Source organism: Neovison vison, chromosome 11, assembly GCF_020171115.1.
Source record: "Neovison vison isolate M4711 chromosome 11, ASM_NN_V1, whole genome shotgun sequence".
Classification (NCBI taxonomy): domain Eukaryota; kingdom Metazoa; phylum Chordata; class Mammalia; order Carnivora; family Mustelidae; genus Neogale; species Neogale vison.
The window spans coordinates 151,485,932-151,504,499 of NC_058101.1; the positions used below are offsets into that span (position 1 = coordinate 151,485,932).

General features: G+C 50.2%; 1 protein-coding gene across 3 annotated transcripts in view; it reads right to left on the reverse strand.

Annotated features, from left to right (window-relative positions):
• Positions 1-750: 750 nt before the first annotated feature.
• ZNF395 (zinc finger protein 395) overlaps positions 751-18,568 on the reverse strand; it is a 43,830-nt gene continuing 26,012 nt past the window's right edge. For all 3 annotated transcript variants that reach the window (XM_044225014.1, XM_044225016.1, XM_044225015.1), the window contains exons 2-10: positions 16,082-16,328; positions 14,257-14,489; positions 12,318-12,427; positions 8,485-8,720; positions 7,906-8,006; positions 6,934-7,213; positions 5,451-5,543; positions 4,536-4,639; positions 751-4,311 (exon numbers count right to left, since the gene is read on the reverse strand). In XM_044225014.1, coding sequence (XP_044080949.1) covers positions 4,200-4,311; positions 4,536-4,639; positions 5,451-5,543; positions 6,934-7,213; positions 7,906-8,006; positions 8,485-8,720; positions 12,318-12,427; positions 14,257-14,489; positions 16,082-16,315 — 1,503 coding nt within the window. In that variant the 5' untranslated portion in view covers positions 16,316-16,328 and the 3' untranslated portion in view covers positions 751-4,199. The remainder of the gene's footprint in view (positions 4,312-4,535; positions 4,640-5,450; positions 5,544-6,933; positions 7,214-7,905; positions 8,007-8,484; positions 8,721-12,317; positions 12,428-14,256; positions 14,490-16,081; positions 16,329-18,568) is intronic.

An 18,568-nucleotide genomic window follows, 5' to 3' on the forward strand; every position in this document is an offset into this window, starting at 1 on the left:
CCCTCTGCTCTACCACAAGGTAAGGGGAAGAAGGCCAGAAGAGCACCCCCACACCAGGTTTATCAGCTGCTGGGGCTTGAGTGACATAATCCAGTGCTCGGGTCTGGGGGCACATCATTCTCACCATCAGGCCCTGTTAGGGGTCCCTAGGTCCCACTCCCAGAAACGCTTGGGTCCTGGAAGCTACATACAGCTGTCCCCGTACAGCAAGGATGGGATGTTACTTTCTGCTTCCCACCCAGACCAGCTTTATTTAGCCCTTTGGGCCATCACTGGACACGGACCGATGAACTCAGGGAGTGCCCCGTGCTGCTCCCTGTGGTTAGAACCCACCCCATAAGCAGAATGTGACTTTTTCCAAAGTCATCAACAAGCTGAGGAACACAGCCAAGAACATATTCTCCACTGTCCTGTAGTACAAGCAGTACAGAAAAAGGACTACTGCCTGAGCTACAAATCTTAGTGCCTTTATTTCCCAGTCTATGACCTTGGGTAAGTTCTTTAGCCTCTGTGCCTTCCTCTTCTCATCTGTAAAATGGAAATAATGGAAGCACCTCTTTCATTGGGCTATTCGGGTAAGCACTTGGTTATTCACACAAGCACTTGGCCTGGGCCCCTCCCCGGTAATGGTCCCTGTTATTGTAAGCTAGTGAATGTGTACGCTTGGTCCAAATGCCATCATTTGTTTACCACCAACAGAATTCTTATCCTTTATAGAGGGAGGGGGCAGAGGGACAGGCACACATTAAATCAGACAATGTACCATTTTATTCCTTATAAAATATATTTCATATTGTTGCTGTAAAAACATTACATTTCACATTTTTTAAAAAATTTTTTTTAACAGTAAAAATAATACTTGGAAGACAGCTGGGGGAAAAGGCGCCAATAAGACAAATTCACAGACGGGATTTATCTCCCTCTTCTTTTTTTTTTTTCTTTTGGCCCCTGGTAAGGTCAGAACCTGGGAGGACCCGAAGGTAACAGGACAGATTTCTTCAAACAAATGAAAGTTTTCCAAATCCAAATTAATAATGTCCTCCAAGGCGTCACACTACAGGCCTACTACCACAATGTGGATATAGCACAAGAACGCACTCTGAAATTACAAAACTGCTTTCACTGCCAGCTTAAAAGCCACGTAATTAAATCCAAGCTATTTTCCTCACCAGTCAGGCCATGAGCTTTGCCCCTGTGATCTTCACTGGACCACAGACATCGTTCACGGGACTCAGCACTGAGTGAGTACAGTGCAGCGTCCGTATCATTAAGGCTGTCCAAAGCAGACTCCAAAGGTAATTCCAAGAAATACTCGGAAGAGGGTAACATCCCTGGAATAAATGGTTTCCCCAAATCACTTCTTTGGAAATCAGTCCTGTTAGTTCCAACTGCGTATCTGTGGAACCTTCCCTCCTGTCAGAGTCTGCGGCCCCCAGGTGGGCTGGGAAGTAGGGAGAAACACAGAGATGAAGAAAACAGGCACAGTCGCTGATCGGTTCACAAGCCACCCCCAACCTCCGGGAAGAAACAACTGGGGCAACCCCAAGGACAGACCCCATGTCAAGGACCAACACCATAGCCACAAGATGGAGGAGTGGGAGGACAGAGGCTGGAGGCAGCCACCACCACCGAAAAGGAGAGAGGAGACAGGAATAGGAAAAGCTATACCAAAATAAAACATTAAAACACAAAAATCAAACAAACAAAAAAACCCTCAGTTTTTAAACTGTTTCATCCATTTTTTTTTCTTTCTCTCTTCCTTTGCTGCCTCGGGCACCCACGTCAGGAGAAGCCTGCCTTACTTAGAGGAAATCTTTACATCCAGTTATAGCTCCACAGTCCAAACTGAGGGGGGAAAGGAAAACAGCTTTTCTAAAGATGAGACTGAGCAAGAGCTGTGATGAAGGAGGGAGGGGAAGACTGCTCGGCAGAGTCCTCGAGTATCAAACGCTCCCTCCCCTCACTGGTAAGATCTGAAGATGGACACTGAGGGGAGGGAATGGAAGCGAGGGGTCAGGACAAGCAACAACCTGCCGTCAGCTTTTAATTCTCAGGGAGGTGGAAGGGACAGGAAGGAGAACCCTGGGCTGCCTCTTGCTGGCCTGGTCTCGGGCTTTAGAGACAGATTCCACATACTTTTTTTTTTTTTTTTTTAACTAAATTATAAAAACATACCCCATCACCACCAAAGACACCCCATGGGTGTCTTTCCCTCCATCACCAAAGCCGGGCCACTCACTCATCACACCATCCTGCCTCTAAGGTTGGCAAGTTTGCTAACACTCAGGGTGTCACAGATTGTCAAGTGCCCGCACAATTCCCACACGAAGTGGCCAAAGGAGCCTCGAAAGCCAGGGAGTTGCACCTGGGAGAAGACGACAGCCTCAGTGACACCCAGGGGATGGACGCTGCTGCCCATCCACAGGACAGGGGCCTTGGTGGGATTCCTGAGCCCCTGACCTCTGGGATGCAGGAGCAGCGCTGATGCCCCGGGGCAGGTGGCACCAGGTGGCCAGCTCTTGCAGGCCCCAGAACTCCCAAACAAATCTTCAAAGAAAGTGGAGCTCCCAAACAGAACATACCCTCCCCCTGAGGGCTAAGCATGTCTGATCTCAATTAAGCACAGGTGGGAGGGCACTGAACTCCCCACCTACATCTCCCTTCACATCAACCAGAATAGCTTTGCTAATTTACTTCGCAAATCCCAATGCAGACTCCTCTCAGTCCCTGAGGGCTCCAGAAACCACAAGTGCTAAAGCCCAGAAGCTGCTAATCTGACCCCATCTCACCAGAGTTCCTCAGGGCTCCTTCCCTCTCCCCCCTGCAGGCAAGAAACGGTGCTCAGCAGATAACCTGAGAAGGTTACTCGGGATCAAACCGGGCTTCCCATCAACAGAGGGATTAGAAGGACACAGATAAAAATCCAGAAGCTGCGGACACTGATGGGAGAGTTGTCCTTCCTACTTGTCACCTCACGAGGGAAACTGGATTCTCCTCGAAGAATGATCTGGAACCTGCCAACTCCCTCTCCATCTCTGGGACAAGCCGCCACCTACCTTTCTACCTCTTCTTGTCTCTTCCCTCCCCCCACACCACCCCTAACCGCAGCCTTGGGAGGAAACAGGACAATCCCTGGGAAAACCAGACAGAGGAACCTGTGCAGGGCATGCCAAAGGGGGCCTCTTCCCCCAGCGGAAGGAAACTTTAATCAGATAAAAGGCTCTGAATGCACGGGGAAAAGAACACAAAGTGTTTCAGAGGTGTCATGTCCATAACTGGAGGCAGGAACGTCAAGAGGGAGTTCATTTACTCAGGTAACAGCAGAGGGCATTCACAGATCCTGAAACCCTCCAGCTTTTCCTCAAGGAAAGAGGGGGAAATGGTCAAGGTAGTTAGTGTTTAACTGCCACATTTTCGAAAAGTGAATTCATACAGCCTTTTGGCTCAGCTATCTGGGGACAGTCTTTAAAAACCTACTAGTCTGGGCTTTGAGAAGAAGCCATACAGTATCTGTTGGGAAACAACCCAACAGTTGAGGGACCCCAGGTTCAAATCGTTGTCATCAAGAAAGGGTTTTCCTTTTACTTCCATGGAAGCCACTCGGTGAGAACAGGCTCTCCCTTCTCCCAGATTTGGGGGGAGAAGAGGGGCCGGCTGCACCTTAAAAAGTGCACAGATTCCACCCCCCACCCCCACTCCCCCCACCCTACCCATGACAGGTCCTGCTCTTGGACTCATCAGCCAGAAATTTTTTTTAAGAAAAGTAAATCCATCTTGCTCACAGTCCCTTCAGGAAGAGTTGAGAAAGCAAAGACTTTACCAACTCAGCAGGAAATGGAATGAGCTGTTCTGTCTTTTGAGACATGCAAACTAATCCCCTAAAGAGAGACGTGGAAAGAGAGGGTAATTAATTCTTTGGTCTCTGGTTCACTGCAGAATACCCTTGGTCAGTTTTGGCTCTCTTCCTATTTTGGCGTGGGGGTTATTTTCCTTTCTTCTTTTAAAAACTAAAATGTTCCCAAAAAGGGTGAGGGGGTGGGAAATGTTTTAACAACTGAACCTTAGCCAACAGAGCCCAAACTCCCCATGTCCACTCTTCATCTTTTAGGTTTCTGCCCAGGGCTTGTGACGCAGCTGTCTTTTGTCATCTGGCTGCCATTTGGGGCAGGGTGCGAAGAGGACAGGCCGGTGGGACAGGTTCAGTCCAGGAAGCGCTGGCAGGCCTTCTTCCAGCGGCAGGCCGTGCACCACTGGTCCCGGTGCTCGATGCCATACACTTTCCGGCACTTCTTAGCCTCCCCGCGGGCTTTCCTGTCACAAAAGAGTCAGGAGGGTACAGACACGCCCTCCTGGTTAAGACCTGGGGCACAGCTGGAGGAGCAAAAGCCTCTCCCCACCCAAGTGCGTCCCCGGGCCACCTCCCCCACTGCAGGGAATAAACCCCGAACCTCAGAGACTCCATCGGTGGGCTTGCAGCAGGCAGGGTGGGGATGGATGCCAGGAGGGTGGCCTCGGGAGCCAACGGGCTCACTCACCTGGCACTGCTCGGGGCCCGGGGTGGAGAAGTAACAATCAGGTGAGATTTCACTGCCGGTGGTGGCTGCTGGGGCTCACTGAAGCTTAGCGACCGGCTCCGGACCTGGGCGCAGAAGAGAGAGGCTGTCAGCTCAGGCCGGGACAGGAGGGCAGGACTGAAAGGGGAGAGAACCATGCCACTGGGCCATCAGTCACACCTGCCAAGCCCTTCTTGAATGCCTTCTCTGTAAGATACTCCAGGTGGAGGTGGGCAGGGGCCCGGCAGGGAGGAATGCAGGCAGAGTGAGGGGTGGGCCTTCAAGCCACACTTTCCATACAGCAGGCGCCTTGGACAGGCGAGTCCCCTGACCTGGCCACCCGGCGGGCTGCTCCTGAGCTGACTTCCATGGAGTCACATGTGGAGAACAAAGGAGGGCCCAGAATGCCTCAAGGGTGGACCTTCAGGCATTCAGGTTCCACAGTGTCTCCTAGGAGACACTGAAGACTACGACCCACCAGGGGCAGCTCAGAAGGACTTCGGGTTGATTTTAGTTCAGCAACCTAAGGCCATGGCCCACCGCATGCAGGGCCCCGACGAGCTCCCATCTTCTGTCTTGCCTACCCTCATCCTCTCCAGCTTCCCCACATTCTCTACCTTCTTCTCTTCTGCCCACTAAAACCTTAACTAGCACCCACAGATACCCAAGGTTCAGCAGGGCGCTGACCCCAGACTGCTTAATCTGGGTTCTCTGCACACACCCGCCTTGCGCCTCCTAAGAGGGGCTGTGAGCCACTGGGGAGTGCAAAGCAAGGGGAGAGTGCATGAAGGCCTTCAAGAAGTTTGGGTGCTGGAGGCTCATGGTGGAGGGAATGGCCTCAGGCTTGCTCTGGGGTCCCCAGGGCGTGCCCATGGGCTCAGAGACAAGCATACTCACCGGAGAGAGGGAGGAGGCCGTGGAGGGGGCGGCAGCCCAGCTAATACTGGTGTAGATGTGTGGTGACACAGGGATCTGGAAGGACGGCAGGGCCTATTGGAGACAAGAACGGGTCAGGCTTGGGCCACCTGGGCAGAGCTCGAGTCCACCTGCACTCCCTGTAACTTCCCGGGCCACAGCAGAGCATGGGCCTCCAAGCGGACAATACCAGGATGCACCTGAACCCTCTGCCCAAGAAACAGAGAGAGAGAGAGAAAGCGCACAACAAGCCCAAGTCCGCGAGCTATTCTCCTTAGTCCCAGGCTCCAAGTGTTTTTTTGGACTCGTTCTCTCAGAGTGGGTCTTTGTGCCAGCCTCGGACTGAATCATCAGCATGAACTAGTGTCTCCGCCCGCTCACCTATCAAGAACATGGTACAGGCAGGTGCCCAGAAGAAGTCCGCACACCTCCTGACTCCATGTGGTAGTGCCACACGAAGTGTATGGTGTCCCTGGGCAGCCACCGGAAGGAGCAACACGCCGCCGGGCGCCCAGGTTTGGGTCTGCTCATAAAAGCCCCAGCCACCGTCTCAAGGTCCCAGCTCGACGGTCAGCCAGCTGTGCAAAGGGCCCCCTCACCCCGGCCACATGTGAACTAGGCCAGCAGCCACTCGTTCTAATGAGAGCTGGCCCATCGTGTAAAGGCTTTCTGACTGAAAGCACGGCTTTTTAACTACTAACTTGTAAGTCAGCCTAGAGTCTGATAAAACCAAGCTGCAGGCAGAAAAGGATTTTTTTTTTAATGGCACAAAGCAAGCTGTGCATTCACCTAGTATCAACTCACCTAGTATCAACTATGTGTCGTAAAGGTCACCATACGTGTCACCTCTCTGTGACAACGTGCCCACCCACATAGGCACAACAGCTTGGTTCTTCCTGAACCCAGGAATCTCTCCTGCCTCTCATAAGGTACTCTATTTATTATAATTAATTAGACTTATTCATTTCTCTCTCCAGCTAAACCATGCACTTCACAAGGTCTGGGACTATGTTTTATTCTATTTGAAAAGCTAAGCCCAATGCTTGACACACAGCAGGTATTAAAAAAAAAATGGAATCCGGACTGTTTGTTAACATCATGCCATTTTAGGAGCTAGGGATTTACTATGGGAAATCCAACTACATGACTCCATCCCCTTGTATAACTAGTGATGTAACAACTCCCCAGTTCACGTCCATCGACCTGGCTACTCAGGCATTCAGCCAGATTTCAGGTCATAGTCACGAGAGCCACCAATGGAGAGCTCTGGAATTCCCACATTTATTGAGTGTGAAGTCATTTTCCTTTGCTTCTTTGTAGAAGCTAGAGATTGGCCATTTAGACAAGGCCTCTGCCTTAGACCCTGGTGGTCAGTGTTCTGTGATCAGACTGGCCAGTGACAGGTCAGACACAGAACAGCTTCCCAGCCACGAGGCCGAGCTCCCCGTGTGCCCCAGCCCCACACCTGGTACGCATGGTCAGCCTGAATGTGCCAGAAGGAGCCAGGAGCTGACTTGCTGAGAGCACCAGAGGGCAGGTAAGACTCCAGGCCAGGGTGTTCTGGGCCTGAGGACTGGGTTTTTGCAGGAGGTGGTGGAAGGAGTGCGAGGGGTGGGCTGGTCATGCCAGGGGTGGGAGCTGGGTCGGCTGTGGTGGCACCAGCAGCAGCAGCTTCCTCCTTCATCTGCACCTCTGTGTAGTAGAAATCCTCCTCCCGCTTGAACTGGTCTGAGTCCACGGTATCTCTGTGAGGGAGGGAGACATGGGGATGGTCAGTTCAGACACAGCAGCCCAAGAGGGAGGAATGCCTGCTCAGGCAGACCCAACCAAGTCAGGGAAGGAGCCCCACTGCTGATGGGGCATCCCAGAGGAGTGTGCCCTGTTCTTCCTGACACGTAAGGCTCCCCCTCTCGCAGAACGTGTAGACACCTCTCGTCCTGCAACAGTCAGTCATCTGGCTCTGCCATGAGCCTCTCTGTCCCCTGCATGTGGTCACACTCTGTCCTCAAAGGAAGGGCTATGGGTCTGCTTCCACTGCCATGAGCAGGCCAGGCTTCTGGAAGTCAGAGCTAAGGGAACCCCGGCTCCCTGGCGGGAAGCAGTTGTGGAGCCCACAGTGAAGTCTCACCAAATTACCCAATCTCTACCCAGACCTAAAACTGCCTGCTTCCTAAGGTGAGGCAGGAAGACACATCCACAAGATGGACAGAGCTCCCTCCCCAGAAGAGCATCACCATTCACTGTGAGAGGAGGGCCTTTCCTTCCCAGCAAAGATCTCTTTCCATCAGGCTATTCTGCCAGACAGAGGGGCGAGGGACAGGCACCAGGTGCTGTTCTCAGCAATGGTCTTGGAGCTGTTACTGGCTGTGGGTCATGGGGAACTGGAAAGGCAGAGGAATGCCTGAATGCGTCCCCAAGCAAGCAGGCCAACACCTACCCCAGGTGGAGGGCCTTGACATGTCGTTTGATGCCCACGATCGAGCGCAGAACTTTGCCACAGTTTGGCCAGAGGCACTTGTACATCACCTTCACGGAGTTCTAGGAGAAAGGGAGATGGGAGCGTCGGGAGAGGTCCCTCATCCTCAGCCTGTGGGGATGTCGGCCGCCCTCAAACAGAACCCACCAAAAGGCTTTAGGGAAGGGATTCTCTGGTACCAGAGACCGGACAGGCAGAGGCAGAGAGCCAGGAGCCAGGAGCCAGGAGCCAGGAATAGACGGTCCTGGGGTCAGCAGCAGCACTGGGTCTGGGGGGTTGGGGGGGGTAGTGGCGGTAAGACCCCCACTAGTGGCCTGGCACACAAGTCCTGTAGGAGGGCCACGTACAAGGCAGGGATCACAGCAGGGGTGAGAAGGGGTAGGTGCGAAAGAGGAGGAGTGTGGCCCTGAGGGCATCACAAGGGAACACAGGAGCAAAGGGAAATGAAAAGGGGCCTGCGCGGAGACCGGAGGACCCGTGGGGCGCCGCCCCTCCACAGCCGGCCCCCAGCTGCGGTCTGCCTCACGCCCCACCACATACCTTTCTTTTGCGTGGAGCCGGTTCATCCAACAGGAAAGCATCCGGGTCGGTCTCAAACCCATTATCAGTCTGGGGAGAACCAAAGGCATCCCCCAAATACTTGGGGCTGGCCTGGGGGTGGGGAGGCGAGGGAGTAGAAATGCCACTGCCAGCGCTCCAGTGCCCACTGGTGGTGCTGCTGCCGCTGTCCGACACGTCGCCGCTCTCCTTCCACGGGTCACCGGCAGCTCGCGCAGCTGACCAGAGAGAAGACAGACGGCGGTCACTCGTGATGCCCAGGCCGGGCCTCTGGCCCAGTTCTGTCGATGCCAGATTCCAACCAACAGCCCCCGTCCGAGACCATGAAATTCGAGTCTGGAGTCTGGGTTCCTGAATCCAATTCCAGGCTCTGGCTCTGCCACTCCATGGGGGACAGAGGGGATCCCCCAAAACCTCTCTTTTTTGAGCTTCCAGGAAGCTGCCCTGCTCTGTTGCTAGTGGCCATTTCCTACCAAAGCCAGGCTGGTCATCATTCACCAACCAACACACAGCAACTTTGTTTTACAGATTATTAATAAAAAGACCTAATTAAAATGTCTTACTTTGTATGTGTAAAAAAAAAAAAAAAAGCAGGGGAGGAGCCGGAGCTGGGGTGTGGGGAGGGAAAAGCCCTCCTGCACTGGGGCCTAGAAAGGTAGGTGACAACTTGCACAGACAAGTGTCCCTCGTCTCCCTGGGGACCCTTTCCCAGCAGCAGAGTCAGATGGAAAGGCCGACCTGAGGGCTCCTTGGACAGGTTTTCTGGAAAAACACCTTTTGATTATGAAAACCCAGGCAAGGACATCAAAACCTGCATGTGGAAGACAATCCTGCCAGCTCTTAGAGCCACGGGAAGTTCGACATTTACCAAAGGTGGCCACAGCCCTGTGACTCCCCTGCTCACCGGTAAATCCCACAGCTGGAGAAGGGAAAACCAACTCTGAGAGTAACTCAGAATGATCACCAACTCACGGGGAGGCCCTTCCAGCCCACATGACCCCTGCATCTGCAGACCTGCTCCCAGCACTGAGTCTGCATAGGGACAAAGGCAAAATTCTCAGCCTCCACATGGCCTGGAAATCACAAGAGAAGCAGGGGAAAGGCTGGAAAGGCTGTGACATGTGTAGGTACACAGGCCACGTCCCCCAAAGCCCCAGCTGCCAACACGGGCAGGTGTCCTACGGAGCTACCCAACCTCGGGCTCTGAGATGGACTACCACACCCCCTGGGGCCAGGTCAAAAATCCTACTACTCGGGCGCCTGGGTGGCTCAGTGGGTTAAGCCGCTGCCTTCAGCTCGGGTCATGATCTCGGGGTCCTGGGATCGAGTCCCGCGTCGGGCTCTCTGCTCGGCGGGGAGCCTGCTTCCTCCTCTCTCTCTGCCTGCCTCTCTGCCTACTTGTGATCTCTCTCTGTCAAATAAATAAAAATTAAAAAAAAAAAAAATCCTACTACTCTTCACTCATCCTGCTCCAGATTCTCAAAGGCTTCTAGGCTCATCCAGAAATCTGAAATAGACTCTCAGCATTATGTGTTTCCAATACAGGCTCTCCTCCATGTGAGAAGAAGCCCACCCAAACAGAATGGGAGGAGGAACTCTTCCTTCCCTAAGTATCTCTGTTAAGTCGCAAAGCTAGGACTTCTTAACCCCCAGTTTCAACACATACACGTTAAGGGCTTAACACAGGGTAGACTTTCAGGATGCCTGGGTGGCAGTCCATTAAGTGTCTGACTCTCGATTTCGGCTTAGGTCATGATCTCAGGTTTCAGGGATCAAGCCCCACATCCAGCTTTAGGCTCAACAGGGAGTCTGCCTGAGATTCTCTGTCTCCCTCTTCCTTAGCCCCTCCCCACCCCCAAGCTCACTCTCTTTTCACTCTGTAAAATAAGTAAATCATAAGCCAAAGAAAAAAAACAGGGTAGCCCTCTGGGGAAGAACTCAGGAGCCACCAACTGGCCAATGGGTCCAGGGCCCACACATGTCTACTCAGGAAACCTACAAGGGAAAGAAGCGTCAGGAGTGGAACGCTACGTTAGGTGAGATCAGAGCTCTAGCGAGAAAGGGTAGGTCCAACAGCAGCCAGCCACACAATACAGCTGCCTTCCCCAGAGGAATCGTTCAAACGGCTCAAATGCTGAAAACTGGCCAACTGACTTACAAAGGAAGAAAAATAGAAAACAAAACATTTAATATCATAAATTGATCTATAAGTTGTAAGACAAACAGAAATGACTCTTCCATAGATCAGTAAGATCTTCTAGGGCAAGGTTAACAGAATATTTTATCCCATGAAAACAAAGTGCTCTGCCGCAAATGCACAGTGATAAGGGTTTACAGTGAGTTTCTAAGAGAGAGTTGTCATCTCCTTGGTTCTACACACACACACACACACACACACACAGCCAGCTCTAATACAGACCACAGAGAAAATAATACAGACAACAGAGAAAACAAGTGGTTTCTGTGCAAACAGTACCCGTGACCCCAGCAAGGTACAGACCTCACCTTGCAGAAGACAGCAGTATCATTAGCTGCCAAGAAAGCCTTAACTTTTCTCCACTAACTTCGACCACAGGATCCAAAATATACTGTCATGGGAAAAAGTCTTTAACAGACGATTAAAAATGCTGGTTGAACAGGGACCTAAGAAATGAGGATCAGGTGTATCATCAGTCAGGGGTGCGTATGTTGGTGCACCACACACCCAGTTGGGACCTGGAGTCACTGATTTTCTTTCCCTTTATGACACTTTCTGACCTTCCTGCAGCTGACAAACCTCCTGGATCTCCTAAGCTTGTAAATGTCCTGAACATGTAAAATTGACTCCTTCCCTCCCCATTCTGCTTGTGCAGCTTCCAAGCACTAACAGAGCAGGTGTGCAAAGCTGACTTGCGCCACTCGTGCTGGCTGACGGCCACGACTCACTCCGGCAGCCTCAGCACTGACCACAGGCTCTGGGTGAAGAATAAGCCAGCCTCATTGCTCCTTTAAATTTACCTTCATCCAGGGCATTTCCTGATGAGGAACACCTGCAAAGGCCACTTTCCTCCTGGCATGTGCTCTGAGCAAACACGTATGTTCCCCTAAGCTTCTAAGCAGCTCGCAATTCAGTTACATGTCCCCAATGGAGACAAAGTTATTCCCTGGGAGTAAGTTAGGCCAGCCCTATAATGAATTTCAAAAAGAACTTCAGGTTCACTACCGGTCTTGTCAAACGACTAGCATTCAGCAACCCTTCTTCCTCCCGTGTTACCGATAGTGTATTTTAGGCATCAAGGCAGAAGGTTTTCTTTTAATTGAAAAATTTTCTGTGAAGTCGTACTATTGCTTTGCATTAAGCAATTCGATTTGTTCGACTTCAGCTCGTGCATTCCGGGTCCTTGGCCTATAGGCCCGCACTGATTTACAAGGCTGAAGTAGGCACTTGGAACAGGGGCGTGAATCTTCTGAGGCCACTAGGGGACCATTTGGTAAGCTTCCCCTTCGTGAACTAAATATTCCTCGACTGGCCTTGTTCAGGCCCCCACCAAAGTGCCTCGCTCACTTACTCCCATAGAAGAACTTACTCGAGCGGCCAGTGTGGCTCAGCCTCGGGCTCAATCATCTTCACAATGCACCAGGAAACTCCTCCCCAGCTGAGGAAGCTGAAGAAAAAGAATGGAAGCAGCTAACTCAATGTCACCCAGCCAGTCTGAGGAGCCAGCGAGGAGACACCCTGGCAATCCTACTGCCAGGCAATGGGCTGGTCCAAGCAGAGGCAGCGAGGGGTGGGCTTGCGCCACACCCAGTAGCCGCCAGGGGGCCCCCTTCCTCACCTGAGAAGTTGGCCTCGGCCCCAGGAGGGCTCTGCACGACGGGGCTGCAGGACAGGGACGTCAGCACCATGGCCGCCATCATCTCATCCATTTCCACCGCGTCCGACTTCCTGGATTCAAGTGGGTGAGTGCCAAAGGTTACTTCCTGACACAGCAGGGTGCGTGATGGGTTCACACTTCTGGACTGTCCCCTCCATACCCCCACTCCAATCAGCCAGTGTGCATGCTAAATAAAGCATGAAGGTCTCTCCTCATTCTTCATGAAAAATACCCATGCAGAATTGCGTATCTACTGTCAGTCAACCCCGGTGCAAGCAAATCGGTCCCAGGCCAATGTGGACACCGGGAGGCATCTGCATTCTCCCCTAAATTCATGTCAGACCTCTCACTGGGACTTAAAATCGGGAACTTTATTTGGGGGAAGAAAGAGCGGACACCATAAAATCAACCACGGGCATAAAAGATGCCTGCTGGAATTCAAAAGCACCAAAACTACCTTCCTTTCCCCATCTTCTATTTAAATTAAAGAGGGAGCAATTATACTAACCAGTTCCTTTCCCCTCCCCTGAGAAAAATGATGACATTTCTGACAGCTTCTGAACCTAGTACACAAGCCAATGAGCAAGTACACTGGAAACACTAAAATAAATCTCCTGGTGCAAATCTCAATGCTTTTGCCAGTGGAGTTCTGTAAAATTCTACGTACAATTTTTAAAAAATCCATATAAAGTTACATTATGTGGAAGTAAACTCAGAGTTGTCTATAGATTACTGCTAAAGTATGAAAAGTTACTCTGAAATAAAAATTTCTAGGTGGCTCAACTATTTCAAAGGTTTGTATGAATTCCTTCTTCACTGTTCAGATCCACTGAAATATGTGACTGGGTCTGAAGCAGTTAAACCAGGACTAGTAATAGATTAAACAAATCAGTGTCCCCTTTTTGTGTGATCTCTGAATATTTATTTCCAAAGAAGAAGAGCAAAACAATTTCTTTGTCAGCTGAATTCACAATCAACAACTACTGCTCTGGTCTGGTCTGAGGACCCAGATATATGGTTATCAGCAGTAGCCACAAACACAGAAGGAGCGGTAGAAGGGACCTAACTGCTTGCACAACCTCTAGAGAAGGCAATCTCCTCTGGCAGATTTTCCTTCTTGGTCTTAGAAGATCAATGTACACTTGAGTACCTAATACAGAAATTAGAAGCTATACATATAATCTCAGGGAAAACTGTATCATACAATTCTAAAGCAATACATTCTTCACTCATCAATGGTTTTGAATATCTAAGCCAGGGGTCAGCAATCAGTGGGCTGTGGGCCAAATGCTCCACTGCCTGTTTTTACGTGGCTCGCAAGCGAAGAATGGTACAATTTTTATATAGTTTCAAAAATCAAAAGAATTCTCTTGATATGTGACACATGGAAATTACATAAAATGACACTCTGAGTGTCCTTAAGTGACGCTTTATTGGGGCATGACCATGCCTCATGTTTACGCATCATCTATGGCTGCACTGACACGGCCACAACAGAGCTGAGCAGGCGGGACCAAGACTATTTAGCTCATTAAGCAACATGATTTTCTGCCTGGCCCACTCAGAACAAGTCTGCAGACTCCTGACTGAAGCCATTTTTTCTTGTCTTTCATCATAAAAAACTAACTTTAATTTAAGGATGAAAAGGGGCCATAATAGCCCTTAGCCTCAACTGAAGATGTACCACCCATACTCGAGTTACTGAAGGAAAAATGCTGTTCTGGAGTTGTTGTTGTTTTTTAAAGGATGCCCTCCTCTCTGTATCCCATTTGTCCAGTATCTTGACAACTAGACACCCCAAACTTTCACATTCCTTCTCAATCACAAGCAAGCCCACAACGCCATACCCCACCACCCACATAACTTTCAGAGCCCAGAGCCCAGATGCTCCCACACAAACCTCTTTGGGACATCAATGTTTCTGGAGACAGGCCTATAGGCTGGTACTGGGGTTCCCGGCTCCAGAGGAGGTGCCTGGGGCACAGAGCCCTGGGCCTCGGCCAACCACACCTCCTCCGCCTTACAGCAGATTTGTAGCTTCTGATCCGAAAGCCAGACCGTCACCTTATCCTCTGCCCAACTATGCTGCTCCACCAGTCCTGTGCACTCTTGACCGCCATACCACACATAAACCTGCAGGGGAGAAAAAGAGCAACGGGCGGTCAGTATGCAGTGATTCTGCCACCACTCGCCCCCAGTGCTAAGAGCCAGGATCCACCTGCTACAGACTGCGTCTCTGACTCATTTTTAATGCAAGCAGCTGTTCCCAGGTGCCTGCTTCCCACCTGAGCACCCAAATGGGCCACAGTAATCAGTTTCTCCCCAAACGGATCCTTATATAAACTCTCTAGAGAGAGCAAATGTGCCAGTTTCTGGACTTTTCTCTGATCTTGGAACATGTTTACAATTAAAGTTAAGATATTAACATCTTAAAATAGACTCTTACAATCATAAGATGTTTTCTGTAAGTTCCATGGTAACCAGAGAGAAAAAACCTCTAGTAGATACATAAAAGAGATAGAGAAAAGAATCAAAGCATAGACTACAAAAAAAAACAAACAAAATCAACAACTCACAAGGGAAGACAGCAAGAAAGGAAGAAAGAACAATGGAACTACAAAACAATCAGAGAATAAATAACAAAAGAGGAAGTCCTTACCTATCAATAATTACTTTAAATGTAAATGAATTAAATTCTTAACCAAATGAACTTTTGGAATATGTATCCATCCTCCTGATGACTTGCTCTGTCTTGCCCTTGAAGTGCTATGGATCTGCTGCCTGTATGTATCCCCAACTATGACCTTGAGCTGATCAACCCTGCATTTTTCCCTTCAAAGAATTCTGAGTCTACCTGGGGACAAGTTGGTAGGGATGGAAAAGTGGACCAACCACTCTTAAGGGATGCCTAGCAGTTGGCAGGTTACCTTCTATCACGGGAAGAGAGCCCTGGACAACACAAGCATCAGCAGGAGAGAGAAGGTCAAGTCTCTATTTCTGGGCCCTTAAGAAGGCAATGCACTTGGACCTACTGATTACATCAAGTACAGGGGATAACTGGGCCCTGCCACAAGGAGAGTGACCACCAGAAAAGGAAACACAAACATCGTTCTGACTAAACACATTTGCCTCCTGAAAATGTCTAAAGGGAATTCAAAGATGCAGTATTATCTCTCTCTTACAAGCCTAAGATTCTTGTTTTGTCAAGCTGGAAACGGAGGGAGACTGAGAAACAGAGCCCTTGCTGTGCTCTGAATTGAGGCTTTGAGTAGGCCTAACTCCAAAACAACAGATGCCAGAAAGCACTGTCATGGAGGAGCCCTGGGTCTATTAATGATGGCTCATTCTGGGGCACCTGGGTGGCTCAGTGGGTTAAAGCCTCTGCCTTCGGCTCAGGTCATGATCCCAAGATCCTGGGATGGAGCCCCACATCAGGCTCATTGCTCAGCAGGGTGCCTGCTTCCTCTCTCCTCTCTCTCTCTCTCTGCCGGCCTCTCTGCCTACTTGTGGTCTCTGCCTGTCAAATAAATAAATAAAATCTTTAAAAAAAAAAAAAAAGATGGCTCATTCTCTAGGGAAGCCTACTGCCCAGGGGCCCACAGGGCTGCAAGTAAAATGTCTATGCACAAACTAGTGCCTGGGAGTTTCTGGTCTGCCACTCAGGGCACTGCTGGCAGCCCCAAGAAGGAGATCACACACCTGGTCCACTTGGGGGTTCAACCTACCTTCTGCCCAGGCTGAAAGGCCACTTGCTGGAGGCCTGAGGTGCTGGGAGCCTTGAGGATTTCCTTGGGCTGCTCCTGGCAGGAAGTGTCCTTGGAGGCCAGGAAGGGCTGGGGAGCCGCCCCTTCCAGCAGCTCGGTCTGAGGCTCTGAGGGTGGGGCAGCCCCGGGGGGCCCCAACACGCGGGCTCCCAGGAGGGACCGCTTCCCAAGGCGCCGGGACAGCACACTGGCCATTCTGCTGCCTTTCCTGGGGAGGCAAAGGAGACAGAGGGTCCTTGATTCATTATCTGGAGGAATCGGGAAGCTCTCCGTACAACCCCTTGCATGCAGCAGGCATCTGCAAACATCTGTTCAAGTGAAACAGTTTAAAGCAGCTTCTCCAGTTCCTTTTCTTTTTACACAAGTAACAGCCATTCCCAGTGGGACATTTAGAAAATACTAATAAGCACAAAGAAAAATAAATTACTCAAGATGCCGTCTCCCAGAGATCCCCGATCTTCCTACAGAGCGTTCCACACCTTCTTCAATATATACATTTACATTCTTCTCTTTCTACAAAAAGGGGATCATGGTTAGGTAAACTGAATTCTCACTAAAAAGCTTCTGTAGGTTTTACCCTATCACTGAATATTATTCAATAAAAACAAAACCACACTATATTTTCTTAAGCAGGTGCATCACTGCTAACTTAACAAACCCTTTATTGTCCCTGAGGGCTGAGTCCTCTATGCTGCTGTCTCATCTGCTCTGCCTGCAGGAGCATCGTCTGAGCTCAACCTCCGCAGACACACACCAAGGATGCTTCCTTAGGTCAGGTTCCTATATATGGCATCGCTAAGTCAGAGCACAAGCACATCTGTCAGAGACTTGCAGACTCTCCAGCTTAGCTGGCTTCAAAGTTGCAAAGAGCCTCAGAAATGAGACGCTAACTCTCCTCTCCTCCTTTTACACTTGAAGAAACTAACACCGAGAGCTTAAGAGACTTGTTCACAGTAAGAAAAGTGGTTGGTGCTACAGCCTGAAGGAGATCTGGTTTCCCGACTCCAATCTGGCTCTCCTCACTGAATCAGAGTGGCCTGAAGACTCTCTCCAACAGCACCTGGCATCGGGCTACTAATGCACTAAGGGGTGACGGAACTGCAGGACCACAGCCCAGATCCAGATCAAGGAAGACTATTCCAGGCCTTGGTGGGTTCATCCCACGATAAACAGGAGCTGTTGTGAAAACCAGCACGTGTCATTTCAGGATACTCTGAGGCATCCCTGTACCCCCGATTATCAAACTGTAGAAAGCGGAAAACTGATGGTAGCACTTGCCTTCCACACTCTAAGAGAGGGAAAAGCTAGGAAGGAGATTGAAACGATGTTTCATTAGCCAACACCCTCCTGCCTCAGAGGAGGGGTTCTAAACACCCAGGCACTCAGTAAGCCCCAGGGCTGGGTGGGACCCTCAGGAGTTCTTAGGGCTGGCCACTCCTTGACCTTGATGCATCTACACCACTCCAGAAAACAAGAACTCTAGCTTCCAGATCCCTCAGTGATCTGTATCAGTCAACAAGCTGACTCGGGAAATCCTTCCCCTGACCTGCAGCCTCCCTCCTAAGGGAGGGAAAACATAGATGCAGGGAAAACATAGAGCTGCCCTCAGGCCACCTGGGCAGGACTCACTCGGAGCCTGTGGGTCCTCACCTACGAGTCACAACACTAATGTTCCCCTCACCAGCACCTTGGAGGAGCACATGAGAACAGTGCTGTACAAGATCTTTACAACCTGCCAAGTGGGACAGATATTCAAAGTAATGTTATTAGAACGAAGTCCACTCTAGTTCCAGATTCAGGGAAATGAACATTTTGGTTTTGTTTTTGTTTTTTAAAGATTTTATTTATTTGATAGAGATCACAAGTAGGCAGAGAGGCAGGTGGGGTGGGGGGAAAGCAGGCTCCCCGATGAACAGAGAGCCCGATGCGGGGCTCCATCCCAGGACACTGAGATTGTGACCTGAGCCACCCAGGCGCCCCGAAATGAACATTTTGGACACAGACTTCCACATAATTCTATAAGAGACTTAACTTTCATATTCTTAAAAAGATGACAAATGGTCCCGTTTTTTTCCCACTGGGGGTAACAAGTCCTAACTCCCAGGTCATCTGGACAGCTCATCTCTGAACACCTCTTCTTGTACATAAGACATTACTTTACACCTAACGGGGACAAGCACTTCCGGCTTTGCACTGAGCACAGGGTCCGCTTCAATTCTCTCCCTCCCTCTGTCCCTTCCCCTACTCATGCTCTAAATAAATAAATAAAATCTTTAATGTAAATATTGAGGAAAAATGTTTGGCTCATTTTTAGAAATATATTTTATTACAAACTTCAGAGAGCATGGTATCAGAATCAGACGGAATCAGATAGCATGGTATCATCACCATGATTTCCCTAGAAAGCAAAAAACAAGAAAAGGTTAGAGTCACCAGCATCCTATAGAG